Source organism: Scyliorhinus torazame, chromosome 17, assembly GCF_047496885.1.
Source record: "Scyliorhinus torazame isolate Kashiwa2021f chromosome 17, sScyTor2.1, whole genome shotgun sequence".
Lineage (NCBI taxonomy): Eukaryota > Metazoa > Chordata > Chondrichthyes > Carcharhiniformes > Scyliorhinidae > Scyliorhinus > Scyliorhinus torazame.
In genome coordinates this window covers 112,779,657-112,804,293 of record NC_092723.1, presented here as the reverse complement: position 1 = coordinate 112,804,293, position 24,637 = coordinate 112,779,657, and the positions used below count along the sequence as shown (strand labels likewise).

Here is a 24,637-nt window from a genome sequence, read left to right as displayed (position 1 = left end):
TGGGGTTGATGCGGGATCAGCAGAGGTGGCTGCAAGAGAAAGTTGAGGACCTGGAGAACGGGTCACGCAGGCAGAATCTAAGGATCGTCGACCTGCTGGAGGGAAGTGAGGGAGCAAACGCCAGCGCGTATCTGGGGAAGATGTTGGAGAAGCTGCTGGGAGAGGGAGCACGACCTCGAAGTGGAATGAGTGAATAGGGCGCTAATGAGGAAGCCGCAGGGGAATGAGCTGCCGAGGGCCTGGGCAAGGAGCGGATCTTGAGGTGGGCTAGACTGACGAGGCGCTGCACCTGGGAGGGCAGTGAAATCCGCGTGCATCAGGACCTGGGTGCAGAATTGGCCAAGAGGAGAGCGAGCTTCAATAAGGTCAAGGCTGTCCTCTAAAAGAAGGGGGGTGAAGTTCAGGGTGCTGTATCTGGCGCGCTAGTGGATGACCTATGAAGGTTGGAAACTGTACTTTGGGACGCTGGAGGAGGCGATGGAGTTTGTCAGAGACAACGGACAGGCAGGAGAAGGAGGACGTTTAACTTTGGTGGAGACGCTTTTATGCCGTGTTTCTGCAGATATGTTGGACATTGTTATACTGTGTCTGAGGCGATTGTTCTGCTCTGGATTTGTTTCTGTTCTTTGGTGGGGGATTGGGGGGCTGTTCTCTTCGATTGGGGTGAAGTTGTTTTGTTTGCACTAACAGGGTGGGGGGGGGTGGAAATCAGTTGGGGTAGGATGCTAGGCGTCATGGGCGGGGGCTAGCTGGATGGGCCAGTTCACCGAAGCGCAGTGGGGGGGGGAGCAGGTGGTTAGTGGGGGGATCGGGGAGGGGTTGTAGTTCTGGGGCTTGGCAGGAGAGGGTGGATGAACTGCTGACAGGGGAAGTGCTTGTAATAAGTGGTAGGAGGAGATTAGATGACGGTGGGCATCCGAGGGTGGGCCTGAGGAGGTGCATGACGCAGGATGGAGGCTGGCCCAGGAGGTGCTATGGTTGATTCGCACATTTAAAAAGATTGAAAGCGGATGTGGCTATGCTACAGGAAACTCATCTGATGATGGGAGAGCAGACTAGACCGAGGAAGGGGTGGGTAGGGCAACTATTTCACTCTTGATTGGATTCTAAAACTAAGGGGGTGGTGATTTTGATCAACAAGCAGGTGACGTTTGAAGTGGGAAGTATAGTGGCTGACTCTCTGGGGAGGTATGTTATGGTAAGTGGGAAATTTGAAGGGATGCCGGTGGTATTAATGACCATCTATGCCCCGAACTGCGACCAAGTGGAATTTGAGGTGGTTGCTGGGGAGGATCCCCGACCTTGACTCGCATCGGCTAATTATGGGGGGGGAGGGGATTTAAATAAGGTACTGGGTCGGTCAACAGAGGGTGTCGATAGCAAAGGAGCTAAAGGGGTTCATGGAGGACATGGGATGGGTGGGGGTGGATAGTGGAGATTTGGGAGACCGAGAGCAAAGGAATTTTCATTCTCTCCCATGTGCACACGGTGTACTCCCGAATAGACATTTTGTGTTTGATAAGATGTTGGCAGGGGTGGTGAATGTTGAGTACTCGGCAATATTGGTGTCGACCATACCCCGCACTGGTGAGTACCAGTATCCGCAATGAAGATTGGACGTGGGATTGTTGGCAGAGGAAGAGGTCTCTGAGCAGGTGAGGAACGCCATCCGGGGATATGTAGAGATTAATGATACGGGAGAGGTTTCAGCGGATACGATATGGGAGGCACTAAAGGCAGTGGTGAGGGGGGAGTTATCAAGGCATGGTTGGTGCATTTGAGTGCTAGAGTGAGAGTTTGGTGACTGAGGGAGTTAGGTGAGGAAGGGAGTAAGGTGCTCCTTTCATTTTGTTTCCTACATTTCCGCAAAGAGCGAGAAGAGAACCAGGAGTTTACAGAGAGTGCAGCTGACTAGGAGCAGGGGCGGAGGTCCAGTTGGTCCACAGGGCAGCTATATTCTGTAAGGTAAGAGGGGATGGAGGCTAGGCCAGTTGCTTGCTCCTCCTGTAGGATGTGGGTGGTGAGGGATACCACCGGTGTCCCCGCTGACTATACCTGTGGGAAGTGCACCCAACTCCAGCTCCTCAAAGACCGTGTTAGTGAACTGGAGCTGAAGCTGGATGAACTCCGGATCATCCGGGAGGCAGAGGGGGTGATAGAGAAGAGTTACAGGGAGGTAACCACACCCAAGGTACAGGACAAGAGTAGCTGGGTTACAGTCGGGGGAAAGAAAACAAACAGGCAGACAGTGCAGGGATCTCTCGTGGCCGTTCCCCTTCAAAACAAGTATACCGTTTTGGATGCTGTTGGGGGGCGGTGACTTACCGGGGGAAGGCCCTAGCGGGCAAGTCTCTGCACTGAGTCTGGCTCTGGGGCTCCGAAGGGAAGGGGGGAAATAGAAAAGCAATAGTAGTAGGAGATTCAATGGTTAGGGGAATAGATAGGAGATTCTGTGGTCGCGAGCGAGACTCCCGGAAGGTATGTTGCCTCCCGGGTGCCAGGGCCAGGGATGTCTCGGATCGTGTCTTCAGGATCCTTAAGGGGGAGGGGGAGCAGCCAGCAGTCGTGGTGCACATTGGTACCAACGACGTAGGTAGGAAAAGGGGTGTGGAGGTAATAAATGGGTTCAGGGAGTTAGGCTGGCAGTTAAAAGCCAGGACAGACAGAGTTGTCATCTCTGGCTTGTTGCCGGTGCCATGTGATAGTGAGGCTAGGAGTAGGGAGAGAGTGCAGCTGAACACGTGGCTGCAGGAATGGTGTAGGAGGGAGGGCTTCAGGTATTTGGATAATTGGAGCGCATTCTGGGGAAGGTGGGACCTGTACAAGCAGGATGGGTTGCATCTGAACCAGAGGGGCACCAATATCCTGGGAGGGAGGTTTTCTAGTACTCTTCGGGAGGGTTTAAACTAATTTGGCAGGGGAATGAGAACCGGATTTGTAGTCCAGCAACTAAGGTAGACGATATTCAGGACCCCAAAGCGTGTAGTGAGGCAGTGGGGAAGGGAACACTGACAAAGGAGAGTACTTGCAGGCACGGAGATGGGTTGAAGTGTGTACACTTCAACGCAAGAAGCATCAGGAATAAGGTGGGTGAACTTAAGGCATGGATCGGTACTTGGGACTACAATGCGGTGGCCATCACGGAAACTTGGATAGAAGAGGGGCAGAAATGGTTGTTGGAGGTCCCTGGTTATAGATGTTTCAATAAGATTAGGGAGGGTGGTGAAAGAGGTGGGTGGGTGGCATTGTTAATTAGAGATAATGTAACAGCTGCAGAAAGGCAGTTCGAGGAGTATCTGCCTACTGAGGTAGTATGGGTTGAAGTCAGAAATAGGAAAGGAGCAGTCACCTTGTTAGGAGTTTTCTATAGGCCCCCCAATAGTAGCAGAGATGTGGAGGAACAGATTGGGAAACAGATTTTGGAAAGGTGCCGAAGTCACAGGGTAGTAATCATGGGTGACTTTAACTTCCCAAACATTGAGTGGAAACTCTATAGATCAAATAGTTTGGATGGGGTGGTGTTTGTGCAGTGCGTCCAGGAAGCTTTTCTAACACAAGTATGTAAGATTGTCCAACCAGAGGGGAGGCAATATTTGATTTGGTACTTGGAAATGAACCAGGGCAAGTGATAGATTTGTTAGTGGGGGAGCATTTTGGAGATAGTGACCACAATTCTGTGATTCGCTTTAGTAATGGGGAGGGATAGGTGCGTGCAACAGGGCAAGGTTTACAATTGGGGGAAGGGTAAATACGATGTTGTCAGACAAGAATTGAAGTGCATAAGTTGGGAACATAGGCTGTCAGGGAAGGACACAAGTGAAATGTGGAACTTGTTCAAGGAACAGGTACCACGTGTCCTTGATGATGTATGTCCCTGTCAGGCAGGGAAGAAATGGTCGAGTGAGGGAACCACGGTTGACAAGAGAGGTTGAATGTCTTGTTAAGAGGAAAAAGGAGACTTGTGTAAGGCTGAGGAAACAAGGTTCAGACAGGGCGCTGGAGGGATACAAGATAGCCAGGAGGGAACTGGGGATTAGGAGAGCTAAGAGAGGGCATGAACAATCTTTGGCGGGTAGGATCAAGGAAAACCCCAAGGCCTTTTACACATGTGAGAAATATGAGAATGACTAGAACGAGGGTAGGTCCGATCAAGGACAGTAGCGGGAGATTGTGTATTGAGTCTGAAGAGAAAGGAGAGGTCTTGAACGAGTACTTTTCTTCTGTGTTTACAAATGAGAGGGGCCATGTTGTTGGAGAGGACAGTGTGAAACAGACTGGTAAGCTCGAGGAAATATTTGTTAGGAAGGAAGATGTGTTGGACATTTTGAAAAACTTGGATAGACAAGTCCCCCGGGCCTGACTGGATATATCCAAGGATTCTATGGGAAGCAAGAGATGAAATTGCAGAGCCGTTGGCAATGATCTTTTCGTCCTCACTGTCAACAGGGGTGGTACCAGGAGATTGGAGAGTGGCGAATGTCGTGCCCCTGTTCAATAAAGGGAATAGGGATAACCCTGGGAATTACAGGCCAGTTAGTCTTACTTCGGTGGTAGGCAAAGTAATGGAAAGGGTAGGATTTCTGAGCACCTGGAATGACACTGCTTGATTAGGGATAGTCAGCACGGATTTGTGAGGGGTAGGTCTTGCCTTACAAGTCTTATTGAATTCTTTGAGGAGGTGACCAAGCATGTGGATGAAGGTAAAGCAGTGGATGTAGTGTACATGGATTTTAGTAAGGTATTTGATAAGGTTCCCCATGGTAGGCTTATGCAGAAAGTAAGAAGGCATGGGATAGTGGGAAATTTGGCCAGTTGGATAACGAACTGGCTAACCGATAGAAGTCAGAGTGGTGGTGGATGGCAAATATTCAGCCTGGATCCCAGTTACCAGTGGCGTACCGCAGGGATCAGTTCTGGGTCCTCTGCCGTTTGTGATTTTCATTAATGACTTGGATGAGGGAGTTGAAGGGTAGGTCAGTAAATTTGCAGACGATACGAAGATTGGTGGAGTTGTGGATAATGAGGAGGGCTGTTGTCGGCTGCAAAGAGACATAGATGGGATGCAGAGCTGGGCTGAGAAGTGGCAGATGGAGTTTAACCCTGAAAAGTGTGAGGTCCATTTTGGAAGGACAAATATGAATGCGGAATATAGGGTTAACGGTAGAGTTCTTGGCAATGTGGAAGAGCAGAGAGATCTTGGGGTCTATGTTCATACATCTTTGAAAGTTGCCACTCAAGTGGATAGAGCTGTGAAGAAGGCCTATGGTGTGCTAGCGTTCATTAACAGAGGGATTGAATTTAAGAGCCGTGAGGTGATGATGCAGCTGTACAAAACTTTGGTAAGACCACATTTGGAGTACTGTGTACAGTTCTGGTCGCCTCATTTTAGGAAGGATGTGGAAGCTTTGGAAAAGGTGCAAAGGAGATTTACCAGGATGTTGCCTGGAATGGAGAGTAGGTCTTACGAGGAAAGGTTGAGGGTGCTGGGCCTTTTCTCATTAGAACGGAGAGGATGAGGGGCGACTTGATAGAGGTTTATAAGATGATAAGGGGAATAGATAGAGTAGACAGTCAGATACTTTTTCCCTGGGTGGAACAAACCATTACAAGGGGACATAAATTTAAGGTGAATGGTGGAAGATATAGGGGGGATGTCAGAGGTAGGTTCTTTACCCAGAGATAGTGGGGGCATGGAATGCACTGCCTGTGGAAGTAGTTGAGTCGGAAACATTAGGGACCTTCAAGCAGCTATTGGATAGGTACATGGATTACTGTAGAATGATATAGTGTAGATTAATTTGTTCTTAAAGGCAGCACGGTAGCATTGTGGATAGCACAATTGCTTCACAGCTCCAGGGTCCCAGGTTCGATTCCGGCTTGGGTCACTGTCTGTGCGGAGTCTGCACATCCTCCCCGTGTGTGCGTGGGTTTCCTCCGGGTGCTCCGGTTTCCTCCCACAGTCCAAAGAGGTGCAGGTTAGGTGGATTGGCCATGATAAATTGCCCTTAGTGTCCAAAATTGCCCTTAGTGTTGGGTCAGGTTACTGGGTTATGGGATAGGGTGGAGGTGTTGACCTTGGGTAGGCTGCTCTTTCCAAGAGCCGGTGCAGACTCGATGGGCCGAATGGCCTCCTTCTGCACTGTAAATTCTATGATCTATGATTAATCTAGGACAAAGGTTCGGCACAACATCGTGGGCCGAAAGGCCTGTTCTGTGCTGTATTTTTCTATGTTCTATACAAGGACTTTCCTATCCTGCTCCGATTACCTGTCTGGTTTTGATCAGTTTGCTGCAATTAACTCCTATTTCAGTGTAAAGTGTCCTATTCAATTCAGCAGTATCAATACCGTTAGTGAGTACATAGCCATTTGGTTTCCACATAACAAAACACTAATCCGAACTCCTAGCAAGTCCATTAATCCTGATCAAAAAGCAGCAGTCCAGCACTGTGCCCTCATTTACTATCTTTCAGTCTGATAAATAACAGTTCACCACCACTTACTGTTTTCTGTTCTTCAGCTCATTTTTTATTCAAGCTGGCACATGACCCCCCCCCCCCCCCCCATCAGCCTCAATATCAGTTGTGTTACTCTTTGAAATACTTTCTAAAAATCCATGTAGGCAACATCCACTGCTTTCCCTTCACCAGCTGACTTCATAAGTACAGTTAAATTAATGAAACATGTTATGAGTTTTACAAACTCTAGTAGTGCTCGTTAATTAACTCCAACCCTTCAATGCCAGTTGATTTCTAAAACCTTACCCCACCACTGAAGTTAAACTGGCTGGCCTGTAGTTACTAGGAATGTTCTTGCATCCTTTCTTGAATAAGGATGTCACATTTGCTACCCCCCCCACTTCCCCCATTACTATGGAAGATTATGGCACCCCCATTTTGTGAGCAATCTGGATATAAACCATTCAGACAAGGCAATCTATCCACTCTTGAGCGTAGCCAGCCGTTCCAATACATTCTTACTTTCCATTTTCACCCCATCCATTATCCCTACCATCTCCACTTCAACCAGTATTTTGTCAGCATCCCCTTCGAGAATAACAATGCAAAGTACACATTGTCCTGCATCGCTAAGCATATATCCCTCTCTGCCCCTAATAGGACCCACCCCCCAGCTTTTAATATTTGCATTCTGGTAGAGAATTTTGGGGCTCCTTTTATGTTCTATTTCTCTATTTGCCGGTCTTGTATACTTCCTCACTTTCCCCCTCAACCGATTGTATTTGGCCTGATTCTCACTGGAAGAATTCACTTGACTCGCTTCATATACCCTCTTGTTTCATCATATTCTCTGTCTCCCTCATCAGACAAGGTTCAGGCTTTGGTTCCCATACCCACCCTTGTTGAAATGTACCTAATCTAAAACAATTTCTTCAAGATTATCAAATGTTTTGTTACTATTTGTCCTGTTAGCCTTTGGTTTGTCTTGCCCTGCAGAATCTCCCCTCAACCCATTCAAGTTGGCCCTTTTCCAGGGCAGCACGGTGGTTAGCATTGTCACTTCACAACGCCAGGGTCCCAGGTTTGATGCCCGGCTCGGGTCACTGTCTGCGGGGTTTGCATGTTCTCCCTGTCTGTGTGGGTTTCCTCCGGGTGCTCCGGTTTCCTCCCTCAAGTCCTGAAAGACTGTTGGGTGAATTGAAAATTCTGAATTCTCTCTCTGTACCCGAACAGACGCCGGAATGTGGCGACTAGGGGCTTTTCACAGTAACTTCATTGCAGTGTTAATGTAAGCCTACTTGTGACAATAAAGATTATTATTGTTCAGAATTTCTACTTTTGATTGATCCTGGCTCTTCACCACTACTAATCTGAACCGCAAGACCTGACGGTCACTCTTGCCCAAGTGTTTCTCCACAGACACTTCATCCACTTGGCCATCTCAATCCTCAGCACCAGATCCAGTTAACGCTGTTGCTATTTAGCTGTAGATACGTAGCTCATCAAGTCGCATATGATTTTCTTGATGTTTAATTTCATATTGTTTATGGTAATTTTAGAAGAATTTCTGGGCTCTGAAACTCCTGTTCGACAGTCTGAGCATGAAAGAAGATGTCTTGCACCATTTTTGTGGCGTGTTGAGCAGCAATATCTATGTATATAAAAGCATGTTGATTGACGCGTAAGTATGATTTCAATTACTGGTAATCTAGATAGTTTGCAGGTACTTTAATCCCCCTCAGTCATTTGTTCAGATGGTTATTTTGAAGGGGATTCGTGGTGTAAACACTGCACCACATGAAAAATTGCAGTGCTAGATATTATGTAGAATATCAATGTCATATCTATCACAAAAGTTACGGCATTCAATTTCAAAATGCGTTTAAAAAGTCCAATGTAGGGCAGCACGGTGGCGCAGTGGGTTAGCCCTGCTGCCTCACGGCGCCCAGGTTCAATCCCGGCTCTGGGTCACTGTCCGTGTGGAGTTTGCACATTCTCCCCGTGTTTGCGTGGGTTTCACCCCCACAACCCAAAGATGTGCAAGGTAGGTGGATTGAACACGTTAAAATTGCCCCTTAATTGGAAAATAATTAATTGGGTTGTGGTGAACCACTGTAATAGGAGATGTAAGGTAGGACCTGCACAACCGGTTCGCCGGTAGCTCCTGCCGGCTGGCTCCGCCCACTGAGAACTGTATAAATATGCATGACCTCCAGTGCCCTGCCATTCGCCAGCTGCAGCAGGAGGCCACGCATCTGACTGTAATAAAGCCACAGTTGTACCCAACTTTAGTCTTTGTGCAATTGATCGTGCATCAATTTATTACAGTCAGATTTCCCACAGAATGGATATCAGATCGCCTGCAGCTGGATCCGCACTCGCCCGACGCCAGAAAAGACTTTACTCACTGGCTAGCATGTTTTGAGGCCTACATCAAGGCTGCGGACCCCGAGCCAGCGGAGGCTCAGAAGATAAACATCCTGTACTCCAGACTGAGCTCCAGCGTGTTCCCATTGATCCAAGACGCCACGAATTAGACAAAAGCAATGGAACTCCTTAAGGAACACTACGCGCAGAAGGCGAACACGCTCTTCACCAGGCATGTACTCGCCACCTGCTCGCAACTACCTGGTGAGTCCATCGAAGACTTCTGGCGCGCCCTAATTCCACTCGTCCGGGACTGTGACTGTCAGGCTGTTACGGCCGCCGAACACGCGAATCTCCTCATGCATGATGCCTTTGTGACGTGGATTGCGTTGGACCGCATCCGAGAACGAATACTGGAAGGGGCCACGCTCGAACTGGCGGAGACGAAAATCTTGGCGCTCTCCATGATGGTCTCATCCCGTAACGTACAATCGTACCTCTGCCGCCGCGCTGCCCACCCTTCTACCCTTTCCTACTTCTCCTGGACCCCGCCGACGACCTCCTCAGCCGGGGCCCTGCATTCGTAATACGCCTGCGCCACACGCCGATCCGCGCACCCCGGGGGTCCCCGATGCTATTTCTGCGGTCAGCAGAAGCACCCCTGCCAACACTGCCCAGCCCACACTTCAGTTTGTAAAGCCTGCAGTAAAAAGGGCCACTTCGCGGCTGTGTGCCAGGCCCGCGCAGACGCTGCGATCGCGCCGGTTACCGCCCCCTCCCCCACGCCAGACACACAATGGGAGCTGACAACTTCTCCCGGGTCCATGTGCGACCAATGGGTGCCGCCATCTTGTCCCCCTTCGGCCATGGGTGCCGCCATCTAGTCCCGACCCTGCAATGTGCGCACCATGGGGGCCGCCATCTTGTCCCGACCCTGCAATGTGCGCACCATGGGCGCCTCCATCTTGTTCCCCACAGGGTCCCCGGACATACCGACATCGGAACCGCACACGCACGCCACCTGAACCATCCGATGGCTATCCGTAGCTTGCTTCGATGTCGCTGGACCAATCTTGCCCGCACAACCTGTCCACCGCGTCGACGACGGTTAAAATCAACGGCCACGCGACCTCGTGCCTGCTGGACTCCAGGAGCACCAAAAGCTTTGTTCACCCAGATATGGTAAGGCGCTGCTCCCTCGCGGTCCACCCTGCCAATCAAAATATCTCCCTAGCATCCGGATCCCACTCCGTCCCGATCCGAGGCTTTTGTACAGTCCTCCTCGCGGTCCGGGCCGTAGAATTTAGTAACTTCCGCCTCTATGTCCTTCCTAATCTCTGCACTGCACTCCTGTTGGGCCTGGACTTCCAGGCAACCTCCAGAGCCTCACCCTCAAATTCGGCGGGCCCTTACCCCCCCTTATCGTTTGCGGCCTCGCAACCCTCAAGGTCGATCCCTCCTCCCTTTTTGCCAATCTAACTGCGGATTGCAAGCCCGTTGCCACTAGAAGCAGACGGTACAGCACCCAGGACAAGACCATCATCAGGTCCGAAGTCCAGCGGCTGCTTAAGGAGGGTATTATCAAGGCCAGCAACAGCCCCTGGAGAGCCCAAGTGGTAGTGGTTAAAACTGGGGAGAAACACGGGATGGTCGTGGACTACATCCAGACCATCAATCGGTACACACCGCTCGACGCGTACCCCCTCCCATGCATATCTGATATATCAGATTGCGCAGTACCGGGTCTTCTCAACAATTGACCTGAAATCCGCCTACCACCAGCTCCACATCCGGAAGTCGGACCGGTCATACACTGCCTTTAAGGCGGACGGTCGCCTCTACCACTTCCTTAGGGTCCCTTTCGGTGTCACAAATGGGGTCTTGGTCTTCCAAAGAGAGATGGACCGAATGATCGACCAGTACGGTTTGCGGGCCACCTTTCCGTACTTCGATCATGTCAACATCTGCGGCTATGACCAGCAGGACCACGATGCCAACCTCGATAAATTCCTCCGCACTGCCACTCTTCTCAACCTGACCTACAACAAAGAGAAGTTTGTGTTCAGCACGACCCGGTTAGCCATTCTCGGCTATATAGTCCAAAATGGCCTTCTCAGGCCCGACCCCGACCGCATGCGCCCCCTCATGGAACATCCCCTGCCCCAAGGCCCTCAAACGCTGCCTGGGGTTCTTTTCCTACTACGCTCAGTGGGTCCCAAACTATGCGAACAAGGCCCACCCTCTCATCCAGTCCACCCAATTCCCCCTCGCGGCCGAGGCACAACACGCTTTCGCCCGCATCAGAGCAGACATCGCATAGGCCGGGATGCGCGCAGTGGACGAGTCACTACCTTTCCAAGTAGAAAGCGACGCTTCAGGCGTCGTCCCTTGCCGCCACTCTAAACCAGGCAGGCAGTCCGTGGCATTCTTTTCCCGCACCCTTCATGCCTCTGAAATTCGACACTCATCCGTCGGAAAAGAGACCCAAGCTATTGTTGAAGCTGTGCGGCATTGGAGGCATTACCCGGCCGGTAAGAGATTCACTCTCTTTACGGACCAACGGTCGGTAGCCTTCATGTTCAATAACACACAGCGGGCAAGATCAAAAATGATAAAATCTTGCGGTGGAGAATCGAGCTCTCCACCTATAATTACGAGATCTTGTATCGCCCCGGTAAACTCAACAAGCCCCCAGACGGGCCCTCCCGAGGTACATGTGCCAGCGCACAAGTGGGCCGACTCCAGGCCCTACACGACAGCCTTTGTCACCCAGGGGTCACTCGATTGTACCATCTGGTCAAAGCTCGCAATCTGCCCTACTCCGTCGAGGAAGTAAGGACAGTCACCTTAGTCACCTACCAGGTCTGTGCGGAGTGCAAGCCGCACTTCTACCAGCCAGACCGTGCGCGCCTGGTGAAGGCTTCCCACCCCTTTGAACGCCTCAGCGTGGATTTCAAAGGACCCCTCCCCTCCACCGACCGTAACACATACATTCTCAGTGTGGTCGATGAGTACTCCAAATTCCCCTTCACCATCCCATGCCCCGATATGACGTCTGCCACCGTCATCAAGGCCCTCAGCACCATCTTCGCTCTGTTCGGTTTCCCCGCCTACATCCACAGCGACAGGGGATCCTCATTCATGAGCGATGAGCTGCTTCAGTTCCTGCTCAGCAGGGGTATAGCCTCCAGCAGGACGACCAGCTACAACCCCCGGGGGAACGGGCAAGTAGAACGGGAGAATGGGACGGTTTGGAGGGCCGTCCAGCTGGCCATACGGTCCAGGAACCTCCCAGCCTCTCGCTGGCAGGAAGTCCTCCCTGACGCTCTACACTCCATCCGGTCACTATTGTGCACCGCCACTAATAACATACCCCATGAAGGTGTTTATACCTTCCCCAGGAAGTCCACATCCGGGGTGTTGCTCCCGACTTGGCTCGCTGCTCCAGGACCGGTCCTTCTCCGTAGGCACGTCCAACTCCACAAGGCGGACCCCTTGGTGGACAGGGTTCACCTGCTCCATGCCAACCCTCAATATGCCTAGGTTGAGTTCCCCGACGGCTGCCAAGATACTGTCTCACTCAGGGACCTGGCACCGTCAGGTTCCACCTCTCACCGCGCCGCCAATTTTGACCCCACCAGAGCACCCCCCCCCCCCATCCCCTTTTCCGCACAAGAGGACTTCTGCATGCTCCCGGAGTTCCCTGATGGCTGGCCAGCATCAGCACCACCAGCACCGACTTCGCCGCCATCGTTACGCTTCTCCCAACGAAGCACCAAAGCACCGGACCGGCTGAACCTTTGACGGACTCCGGACCGTCAACATGGACGTTTCTTTCCCTACCACTGTACATAATTGCACTAATTGTATATAGTTTCACGTCACCCCCACCGGACTCATTTCTAACAGGGGGTGAATGTAGTAAACCACTGTTACACCTGTATTAGGTGATGTAAGATAGGACTTGCACTACAGGTTCGCCGGTAGCTCCTGCCGGCTGGCTCCGCCCACGGAGAACTGTATAAATATGCATGCCCTCCAGTGCCCTGCCATTACGCCAGCTGCAGCAGGAGGCCATGCATCTGACTGTAATAAAGCCACAGTTGTACCCAACTTTAGTCTTTGTGCAATTGATCGTGCATCATGGGTACACTAAATTTATATATTTTTTTAAAGTCCAATGTACTTTCTCAATGGGGAAAATGCATCCTCTGGGTGCCAACTATTTTGATTAACAAATAACCTAATAAACTAAATTAAATAAACTTGAGGTACAAATTAAAGGGCCTTAAAGGGAAACTGCCTTGAACAAAAAAATGAATCACAAATGAGACTTAAAACATCAAACCAAAATGTGATTAACAGGTCAGTAAGGCATCCCTTATCTGCGGTGCCCAACGAGCATGGAAGGTCTCAACGGTGCCAGTGGATATAATGCGCTCCCTCTCCAGTATCCGTAGTAGAGCGAAGGGGTTGGGCAACCCCTTCGATCACCCGCTACTGGACCTGTTGATTGCAAGTTCGGCCAGGAGCAGGTTCACGAGGAGGTCCTCCTCCTCCCCCACCCCTCTCTGCATCAGATGTCCTTAAATCAGGAGCATGGGGCAGTACAATAAAACAGTAACAAAAGGTTTTTATAAATAACTGAAAAGGTGATGCAGCCTATAGCAACCTGTATGGACATGGTCAACGAACTCCACAAGGCTGCATAAAGGGCAGGTAGCTGCCAATATGTAGCTTTTTATGCAACGCCCTTGTCATGGGCGTCGCAGACATTTATTACCCATCCCTAATTTCCCTTGAGGAAAATTAAGAGTCAACCAAATTGCTGTGCGTCTGGAGTCACATATAGGCCAGACGAGTAAGAATGGCAGGCCAGGTAAGGATGGCAGATTTCCTTCTCTGAACCAAGAAACCATTAGTGAACCAGATACAATCGACAATGGTTTTGTGGTCCACCAAATTTTATTGAATTCAAATTTCACCATCTGCAGTGGCAGGATTTGAACCTGGGACCCCAGAGCATTACTCTGGGTCATTAGTCCAGTGACAATACCACTATGCCACTGCCTCCCCATAAATGAGCACCTAATGTAGCTGCATTAGATGTTAATTAGACAGCTCTGCAGTTGGTCATTGGTGATAAATGCCTGCCAAATATCATTAGGTGGAAAGCTCCAGATGTCCCTTTAATTTGTCACTCAGTTAATTTGATTTTGTTCACTTGGTTAATAATCGCTTATTGTCACAAGTAGGCTTCAAATGAAGTTACTGTGAAAAGATCGTAGTCGCCACATTCCGGCGCCTGTTCGGGGAGGCTGGAACGGGAATTGAACCCGTGCTGCCGGCATTGTTCTGCATTACAAGCCAGTTGTTTAGCCCATTGTGCTAAACCAGCCCTAATATTTATGTTAATCAAAATAGTTTGGAAAGCTCAAGTGTACTGAACTGTTGTAGATCTTTTGCAGTCCCCTCTGTTCGTTTAGTCTAACAGTAAAATAATATTGTTACTCAACAGAATAGGAACTGGAAATAAATTGCTGCAATAGCATTTGCCTCCCATCAGCCGAGCAGTGGCTATTAACAAGAGTATTGAATATCCATATTTATTTATTTTTTTATTAAGGGGCACTTTAGCAGTGCCTGACACTGTGTCGCCCTTCACCCCCTCTGGGGGACTCCCATAATCTGGCACATCATAATTGACGGTTCTTTTGTTTTTCTGCCTCCGTAGATAGTTCAGGCCGTGTCCTATTGGGCCCTCCCCACCACACTCCCTTCCTTTCCCCTCTGTTAGCACAGAGGCAAGGGTATCTGGTCTCTCCTGTGCAAAGTTTAGTGCTTGTACTTTTTTGTACAACTGTATTGTGAACTTTTTTAATAATCAGAGTATCCTACCCCCCCCCCCCCCCCCCCCCCCGTACGTTGATACTGAGGGGAGGGTACCCTGTTTCTCCAATACAAAATTAGGGTTTGTACCGTTTGGCCTTGCATATATGTTTTACTGTTTTAATAAAAAAGATACGGCTCGTCCACGTACTGTGCACATCTTTGGGTTACAGACGGCGAGAATATGCAAACTCCACACACACTGACCCGGGGACGTGATCGAAACTGGGCCGTCGGCGCTATAGGCAGCAGTGTAAACCACTGCGCCACCGTGTCACCAGTACTGCATATCCTAACCAAAAATAATCTCAAATGAAATGGTGAAAAACTGAAATAAATTGCCATTAGTTCCAGATGATTTTCAGCTGCTCAGTTGAACCTAATGAGTGAGAGCCAATTCTCATCCAACCAGTCAACCAGAGTGCACGTATGTTAATTGTGCAAACTCATGAATTGTATCGTTCCCTCTTTTTTTGGGGGTGACTAGTCAAATGAGCTCTTTGGTATTCGTTCACACGGAAACGTGAGCTGCAGTGTTCCCACTCATTCCCGTTCTGGACCCCCCCCCCCCCCCCCCCCCCCCCCCCCCGGTTCCCCCGGTCCAATAATAGTCACAGCAGAATGAAGATTGTTGCTTTTTGTGCATGTTCGTAACCCACTCTCCAAGCGGTAAATTCTAACTCGAAGAAAGGTTAGACTTGGGACTGGTGAAGGAGCTGGGAGCTGAATGCCCTCTTCTAATCCCCTGCTCTTTCCTGTCCTTTCCAATATGCTTCCTCAGCCTTTTTGGACCACTTTCACCTGGCTCCATATCTCCAGCTCCAACCCTGCTTGACCTGAATACTAAATTTGGTCTTGACTTCCCACTTGCAAGAGAGTGGTTATACTACATAGAATTTTACACTTTCATTCAAGTACTTCACGTGATCGCACGTATTTAAAGCATTTCTCTAAAAGATTTCTAATGTAATTGCTGCTTAAACACCCAATTATGTGATAGCACAAACCTTTGCCAGAGAACATGATTGATTGCAAGCCATCATACTTGGGAGAGAATTGGTGTCGTGTGACGAGCTTTTAATTAATCATACATTGACCATGGGCATCATTGATGACCATCTGTCGAGCAGGATGCTATTTGTAATTGAGACGACTAATAATTTCATGTGATGCACAGACCTTCCTGAAGAAAATGTGCTCCCAGACACAGAAACTGATTATTTCACTTTGTTCCAGTTGAAAATACTGGGCAGCACTGTGGCGCAGTGGTGAGCACTGCTGCCTCGCGGCGCCGAGCACCCGGGTTCAATCCTGGCCCCAGGTCACTGTTTGTGTGGAGTTTGCACATTCTCCCCATGCCTGCGTGGGTCTCACCCCCATAACCCAAAATGATGTGCAGGGTAGTTGAATTGGTCACGCCAAATTGCCCCTTAATTGGGAAAAAAAAAAGAATTGGAGACTCTAAATCTATATTTTTTTTTAAAGAAAATAATTTTTTTTTACCAAAACTGCTAAGTCTCACTTAATTTCTTTTTAAAGTCTGTTTTAATGCAAGCCACTCGAGTTCAATTTCAGTTGTTTGTAAACCGACATTGTTTCTCAAAAGTATCTCGCGGATTCTAGTTTGCTGACCATAATACTACTAAATTTGCTTTTCTGTGATTTTTAGAATATTTGTCAAAAATGCAAATATGCTATCTATTTAAAAAGTGCATTTCTTCTAAATTAGGTTTAAGTGTCATGATGCTGACTATGTCGCCGATTTGGTGACCCTCTTCCTGTCTTTTAATCAAGCTACTATCCAATCTGTTAGCATTCCTGTGCTCAACGTTCTTGTGGAGTCGTGGCACGAGTGAGTATTTCTGGAATCTGCAAAGATTTCTTTAATAGTAAAAGTAATGTCTGATGTCTCAAGTTGACTGCTGTGTGGCATCTAAATTTTATAAATGTTGTTGGTCTTTAAAAGGTGTTTTCAAAAGTGGTTCAAAACAGTATGATGCGCCTCACCTCAAACAAAGTAATAGTTATGTGCTAAAAGATTGCAATGCTGAAATTTACAGTGGCTGTTTCTCCTCCTTGCAATCTGCTGTGCTGTAAAATTCAAGATCTGCCTCTTTTTCCTTTATTTTCTTAATGAAGTAGTACAAAAACTTTTTATTTTAATGTTGCTATTTGAGATTTCATAATTGGTAAACCTCTGTGCCAAAAGAGCAGGGGCCTTATTTTCCTGGGTGATATTGAAGCTGGCAACTCGTCCCAAAGGGTTGTAAAAATATTCTTGTCTTGAAACCTAAATCCTTTTTTTTTTTGCAGAAGAATTAGCATTTCCTGTTTTTCTTCCTTTCTCATGCATATATGTCTGGCGGCCTGCCCTCTGATTTTTTTGCTCAACTGTGTGCATATTTTTCAGGCTGTTCAACTATCAGGATCTTGACAGACCGAGAGCTTCGTCTTGGTCACTTCTCTACCCACCTACCTCCATTTTCCTCCAGCTGATAGGGATACTGAGATCAGCAGCTACCTTGGTTATAATCTGCCAGCTGATTACAAAACTCAGTGACTGTTGGTATGGTTTTAATAATTCGGTGACCGTAAACTCAAATCTCACCAAAGCAGCTTCCAAATTTGAAATTGATTTAAAAATAAATATACCTGGAAATAAAAAGCTGGTACTCGTACATAAGTGATCAGAATGCTGTTTGAGTCTTTTCAACAGTATTCTTTCAAAAATTTGCTGTCCTTGTATCAGAAACAATATAGAAATTGTAATGTTTCACTTCCACTCGGGTATTGGTGTTTTACACAATCCTAGTGTTTTTTCTATGAATTGGTCAGCGAGTTACTATAGCATTTAATTGAAATTACCTGTCACAGACTTTTTTTCCCCCATCATATGTTCTCTGTCGAGGAATGATTATTGCCTCATTATCTTCTCCATGTCTCTCTGATCTGAGCTAGTCTTCCAATGTTTTCCTTTCCTTCAACTTTCAAGCGAATTGAGTATTATTTTCACCTTTCCTCCCCTTCCTAATCTTCCTTCCATAACATCTCCTGCTACTCCATGTTTACTTGAGATATGCCTGCCTGCTCTCTCTGCCTCAGAAAATCTCTTGTTTGTTCACTCCCCTCAACACATCTTCATTTGTTACTTTTTTTGTTCGCTAGATCCTGTCCATTCTCCTCCAAACCCACATTTCAAAGCTCGTTCGCAAGTTATTTTTATCCAAAGTTTGAACAGACTGGGTCGGTTTGCATATCACCATTAACTTCGGGCAGCACGGTAGCATAGTGGATAGCACAATTGCTTCACAGCTCCAGGGACCCAGGTTCGATTCCGGCTTGGGTCACTGTCTGTGCGGAGTCTGCACATCCTCCCCGTGTGTACGTGGGTTTCCTCCGGGTGCTCCGGTTTCCTCCCACAGTCCAAAGATGTGCAGGTTAGGTGGATTGGCCATGTTAAATTGTCCTTAGTGTCCAAAATTGCCCTTAGTGTTGGGTGTGGTTACTGGGTTAAGGGGTTATGGGGGTAGGGTGGAGGTGTGGGCCTCGGTAGGGTGCTCTTTCCAAGAGCCGGTGCAGACTCGATGGGCCAAATGGCCTCCTTCTGCACTGTAAATTCTATGAAATTCTATAACTTGCAATGATCGGTGAGAACCTGGGTTCAGTCCCAGCCACGGGTCACTGTCCATGTGTAGTTTGCACATTCTTCCCATGTCTGCGTGGATCTCACCCCCACAACCCAGGTTAGGTGGCTTGGCCATGCTAAATTGCTCCTTAATTGGGGGGGAAAAAAATTGGGTACTCTAAAATAAAAATAAAATGATGAGGGCGACACTTTGGCGCAGTGGTTAGCCACATGGCACGAAGGAACCAGGTTCGAATCCCGGCCCTGGGTCACTGTGTGTGGAGTTTGCTCATTCTCCCCGTGTCTGCGTGGGTCTCACCCCCACAACCCAAAAAGATGCGCAGGGTAGGTGAATTGGCCATACTAAGCTGCCCCTTAATTGGGAAATAAAGGAATCGGGTACGCTAAAAAAAAAAATGTTTTTAACTTGCAACAATTTTGTATAGAATTGTACAGCGTACTAGCAACAGGCCATTCAGCCCAGGGATCTACAGTAGTGTTTATGCTTCACAACAGTGGTTAGCACTGCTGCCTCACAGTTCCAGGGTTGAATTTCGGCCTTGGGTGATTGTGTGGAGTTTTCACTTTCTCCCCATGTCTGCATGAGTTACCTCTGGATGCTCTGGTTTCCTCCCATAGTCCAAAGGTCGCACACTGTTTGGCACCCGCCCATATTCCGTTTCAGAGCTCTCCCAGAATTTGAGGTAGCACGGTGGTTAGCACTGTTGCTTCATAGTACCAGGGACCCGGGTTTGATTCCCGCTTGGGTCACTGTCTGCGGAGTTTGCATGTTCTCCCTGTGTCTGTGGGTTTCCTCTAGGTGCTCCGGTTTCCTCCCACAAATCCCGAAAGACGTGCTGTTATATAATTTGGACATTCTGAATTGTCCCCCTGTGTACCCGAACAGGCACCGGAATGTGGCGACTAGGGGTTTTTCACAATAACTTCATTGCAGTGTTAATGTAAGTCTACTTGTGACAGTAAATATTATTTAAGATCACGTGGACTGGCCATGCTAAATTGCCCCTTCGTGTGAAAAGATTTGATGGGGTTACTGGGTTACGGGATATGGTGGAGGTGTGGGCTTAAGTGGGGTGCTCTTTCCATGGGCCGATGCAGATTTGATGGGCCGAATGGCCTCCTTCTGCACTTTAAATTATCTGATACAAAAGCCATCTTCCACTCTTGTTCATCTCACGCAATCAACATATCCTTCTATAAGTTTCTGCCTCGGCTATTTATCTAGCTTTTTCTTTAATTAGTATTTGTCTCACCTCCAGAAGGTAGTGAGTTTCACTCTAACCACAAAGAAGCTCCTACTGAATTCTTTTTTGAAATTAGTTAGTGACTCTTCTATATTTATGGCTTTGTTTTGGACTTTCACAAGTAGAAAATTCAACATGCTTAGAGAATCCCATCATTGTTTTGAAGACTATATATGGGGTTACCTCTCTGTCTAGAGAACAGGCTGAAAAAGCAACTCTCGTGTGTTCACTCTCGTGAAGAACCCCCCCTCACAAATGAAATGCAGCATCCTTGGTGTGAAACTTTTTCATGTCGAGGAGTTTTTCTGTTTTCCATTGTGTTGTCGCATTCTGTGAATGTTAATGATGGGGATGGAAACAGTGATTTTGTACAATGCATTCCTTCTCCTGTCATGGCAAATATAATTTCATTTCCAATACACTGGCATGTTTTCATTCAACACCTCACTTGCTACATCTTTGCTAATGCTACTTGGTCAGCAAAATTTTATTCATCCTTCCATTCCTGTCAGACCTGCTCTGAGCTGATGTTTTGCAATTAAATGTCTGCATTGTTTTTGGGTCTGTTTTCGCTTACCAAAGATCTGTTTGTGTTTCTTTGTAATATTTTGCAAGCATATGCAGCACCTTGTTGGATTGACTGTAAACAGAAAAAAGTTAATCACTGTGAACATTAGCGCCAGGCTTCTACTGCAGGTACCATGACCGGAGACTGGACAAACTCATTACATAAAAGAGCCTTGCAGACAATAGAGATTTTCCTGCCATTAATTTGATTAGAAATGATTTTTGGGGGGCTGCATGTGGTGCAGTGGTTAGCACTGGGTTTGCGGCGCTGAAGACCCGGTTTCAAATCCCAGCCCTGGGTCACTGTTCGTGTGGAGTTTGCACATTCTCCCCATGACTGCGTGAGTTTCACCCCCACAACCCAAAGATGTGCAGGTTAGGTGGATTGGCCACCTTAATTGGAAAAAAAAATAATTGGCTACTCTAAATTTATTTTTAAGAAAATAAATGATTTTGGGTCATAGAGGTGTCACATCTACTCTTATCACGTTCCCTAGAACAAATTTAAACTGCAAGTAAATGTACTAACTTCTGGCTATATTGTTCCACAGATTCAAAAACAAAGAATGTCTCTGGACACAAAAACTTCACAGTTTTCTACAAAGTAAGGTATGCTTGTACTTGAAATCAAAATCAATGTTGTCGAATTCTTTGATACTTTTACAGTTTTCGGGAGGGAAGGAATTTTGGGTGATTACATAATGGTACTTTCAAATGTACTTTTATATTCAATCCCCTTTAATAATTGAGCCTTGGAATTATTTTTATTTCATTACCTCCCTTACTTCAGATTTTCTGTCTCACACACCCAAGATAGCGAAGCGGGCAGCCAAAGGGCCTTTCCCCATGCTGGTTTGTAACTAGCTTGTCAGAGCACTACAGAGTATTATATCCCAGTGACTGTATTACTGGGGGCAATTCCTGGCTTCAAGCCCATGGCCTACCATTGAACGATAAATGGTTGAATCTCGGGTGACCAGACTTTTTCCAAAGTCAAACCAGGACACACTGAAAAGCCTTGGACAGGCCAGACTCTGATGATTTACCTGTTAAATGACATCACCTTCCGGGAGGGCAGTTAAAGATATGAAGTCATGTGATTACATCTCCCAGTTTCTGTCCAGCCAGAGTTGGCACCGTATTAAGACACCTGATTGAAGACGGAAGTTACAGGCCAGGGAGTTTTGTTTCAATAACATTTCTGTCTCATTTAAAAATAAATTGAACCAAAGCTTTGATTGTCATTAACTCCCAGCCAGAATTCTCTATTCCAACTTTACTGTGAAATGCACAATGGTAAGGCCAATCTCCATTTAAAAGCCTCACTTATTTTCATTCGCTCACTGGGTTCTAACAGCAGACGTGTTCAGCCAGAAGCTGGATTTTAAACTAGTGAATATACCTCAAGTGTGGGAGATTTTGTGTGCACCCAGAGCCGCAAGCAACAAAGAAAAAGTTTGATGAAACGTGTCACAGCTCAGCGAAACGTGCCTGCAGCCCTCCTCGCCACTGATTGGTGGTTTACTGATGGGTGCCATCCGTCTACCTCATCCAAGTGCAGCTTGTGGTTGGTCAAACCTTCTGATGTCACCCAGGGGCTGGTTTCCTTTCAGCTCCAGATGCCGGAGAGAAGAACTCCACGTATTCGGGGAATGCCCCAACACCATCCTGCCAAGTGGGCAACATGCTGATACCCAGGGTGCCACCAAGCATGAGAAGACTTTCCTTGGATTTACCGACAGTAAATGGATGCATGGTGAAATTCCAACGGCGGGGGGGGGGGGGGGGGGGGGGTGCTGGACCGTGATATTGGAGCAATTTGAAGGACATTGTCCAGGCACTGGGACGTTTGGTGAAAACTGTGACTGTCCCAACAAAAACCAGGACATCTGGTCACCCAATCACCGTTGTCCTCCATTGGGAGTTGAATATTTTTTAAATGTTACTGCGGCCCAGTCATTTGAAGAATAATATCATTTTTCTTCTCTGTTGCTGCAGGTTATTCCAGCCATGGAAATGCTGAACACCGCTCAGTTTGTAGAGTTACGGAAAAAATTAAACCAGCTAATTTAAGAAAAATATTGGCTCATTCAAGAACATATCCAAATCGATGACCACTGGAAAAGGTGGATTACAATAGCAACGCACATTTGGATGCCGGTGACTGTGACATTTGCTCCTTACATGACTTATTACAGTGATCAAACATCTCCATTTTAAATGACCAAACACCAATGAAAACTGCACACAAATGGAAATCCTATAATTCTTTTTAAACTATGAGTCCGCTTTAACAATTATTCCACTGTTCTTAAATAGAGTATCCTTAAAGAGTTCAACACTTAGAAAAAAAAAAATAGAAAATAATTAAAATATTGATGCCAAGGGGTCCGGTAAATGAAACTTTTTTTTCCTATTCCTTTATTTTCCTTAAATTTATTGTGCTTCAATAATCGGAGGCATTGGAAAGAATGGGAGTAAGAATTTGTACGAGGTTCAATTGGCCCGATAAGAAACTGCCTTACGTTTACTTAGGGTATTTTCTGCTTTTAGAGAAAAGATCATGAAAAGTATGGTACGTTTATACCTGGTTTCAAAGAATTAACCTGTACCTAAAGCAGATGTGACACAGTGAAGGCCAAACCTGCCATTCGCAAAATGGAGATCTGTAGGAATAATTTATTTCGGATGTTCATTAACTAACATTGAGTGGAAATCATTCACTGTTCTGAATTACTTTAGTAATCCTTTTTCTTATGCTGGTAAGAACAGATTGACTGACTAGGAATCCCAACTCATTTTGTCTCATTCAGCACTGACGTCAGCATCTTTTATACAACTGTGATTGATACTTGGTGCTGTACAAATAAAAATCTGCGCCATTGTAATTTTATAAAATCCTTTTAAGGATCCTTTATCCAAGTCAGTGTCGATCCTTTTTTTAAAAATTTGTATTGGCTAGAGTGGTAATTGAGATTGTTCCATTTAAATCTGCCTTTCTTCCACCCTCTTGTTAGTGAAAGGGTGCTCCCTATCGACAGAGCAATGCTGCAAGTGCATCATTTTGGCACTCGAGTCTCCTGATCTTGGTTTTCCATTTAATTCTCCCTTAACGTTGCAATGTAGCATAGTTACTTAATGTTTCAAAGATCTACTAAAATACTGTGATGAGATTTCCCAAAACCTTGTGATTTCTATTTTTGAATAGTTTCTTTGTGCTCCGAACACTGTGCAAGTCCTTTTGTATATTTGCACAATCTGATTTTTGAGTTTACATTTTGTCAAGGAGATTCTACACACTGAATTTGGTGCCTTTCACAATTAAGGAATATTCTGTGATTAGGGCAGAGAGAATGACATCTTTATCCTTTAGAAGAATACACGTGCAACTTTGTTTATTTAGGGGCCACAGAATATCTCTTTATGTTTTATGGTTGCTGGCAGCCTCTGCATATGGGTATGGGGTACCAGCCTTCAGTGCCTTATTATTTTATGGCATTGTTACAGTAACAAAACCTGGGCCTAATTGCAAAAAAACGAACCCCTTAGATAAGTTTAACCTGAAAAAAAAATTGTTTTTTTTTTAGGAAAGCTTTGTATATTTTTCTACAGGTTCTGTGACATTCATGTCTTTTTTAAATCTGTTTTTCAATGTATTCACTTAATAAATTTTTCAATTAAAAAAAAATCTGCACTTGTTTATGAAATTGCTTTTGGGTTTGGAGCTTATTTCGTTTTGGTAGGAGTTGTTTGATACCGTTACTATGCTGCTTTGGTTCTGGAAGATAATGTACAGCTATACCCTTCACTTATCTAGAGTATAGAACAGAATATTATTTTTTTCTTGAAAAATGTGCATCGCTGAGATGGGGTTAAAATAATTGCAGACTAAACTCAAAAGCTTGCAGTTCTTCCATGAGCCCTCAAGGTGAAAACCCTTGAATTCAGCACTAGTTTCTTTTTTGGATGGAACAAGGTCAGTCCACCGAGGAATTAAGTTTCTTTTTAGCTGTTTCTTTGATCTACGGTCTTTTGAACTTTTCGCTTTCATTTCTCCCAAGCTCCAGATACAATCTCCATCCTGTTCCTCATTGTCTTCAGATGTATTCTTGTCTAACACATTCTTTCACAAGTTCTAACTCTGTAATTCCTATTTCGTTTGCTGTTCCTTTCTTGCAACCCTACAAGCTTTTAAAGTTTGGTTTCATTTAATTATTACTTTTCAATTTAACTTATCTCAGCTTTGTATTTGCCTTGATAGTATCCTCCACAGTGGACCCTAACTTTTGATCTAGATTCCCCAATTTGGTTTTAAAAAGGCATGATTCGAATGTAACCTGTTGTTGAAGCTTTTATCTTGCACTCTTTAGTTAGTGTTTTCTCCATGGCAAAGCCTCAGCCATTCAATCAACTTGCCAATGTTCAATCAGCTCCCTTTTCTCTTGTAGTATAAATTGTTTTGATTGT

The 24,637-nt window shown here is 46.5% G+C and overlaps 1 protein-coding gene across 10 annotated transcripts in view; it reads left to right on the top strand.

Annotated features, from left to right (window-relative positions):
- Positions 1–23,877, top strand: part of LOC140394074 (uncharacterized) — a 139,515-nt gene extending 115,638 nt beyond the window's left edge. For 4 of the 10 annotated variants that reach the window (XM_072480893.1, XM_072480896.1, XM_072480892.1 and 1 more), the window contains exons 17-20: positions 8,017–8,138; positions 16,443–16,565; positions 20,722–20,774; positions 22,169–23,877. In XM_072480893.1, the coding sequence (XP_072336994.1) occupies positions 8,017–8,138; positions 16,443–16,565; positions 20,722–20,774; positions 22,169–22,284 (414 nt within the window). In that variant the 3' untranslated portion in view covers positions 22,285–23,877. Of the gene's footprint in view, positions 1–8,016; positions 8,139–16,442; positions 16,566–20,721; positions 20,780–22,168 lie in introns of those variants that run through there. The other 6 variants (XM_072480895.1, XM_072480897.1, XM_072480898.1 and 3 more) reach the window with 6 other exon arrangements.
- The last annotated feature ends 760 nt before the right edge of the window (positions 23,878–24,637 follow it).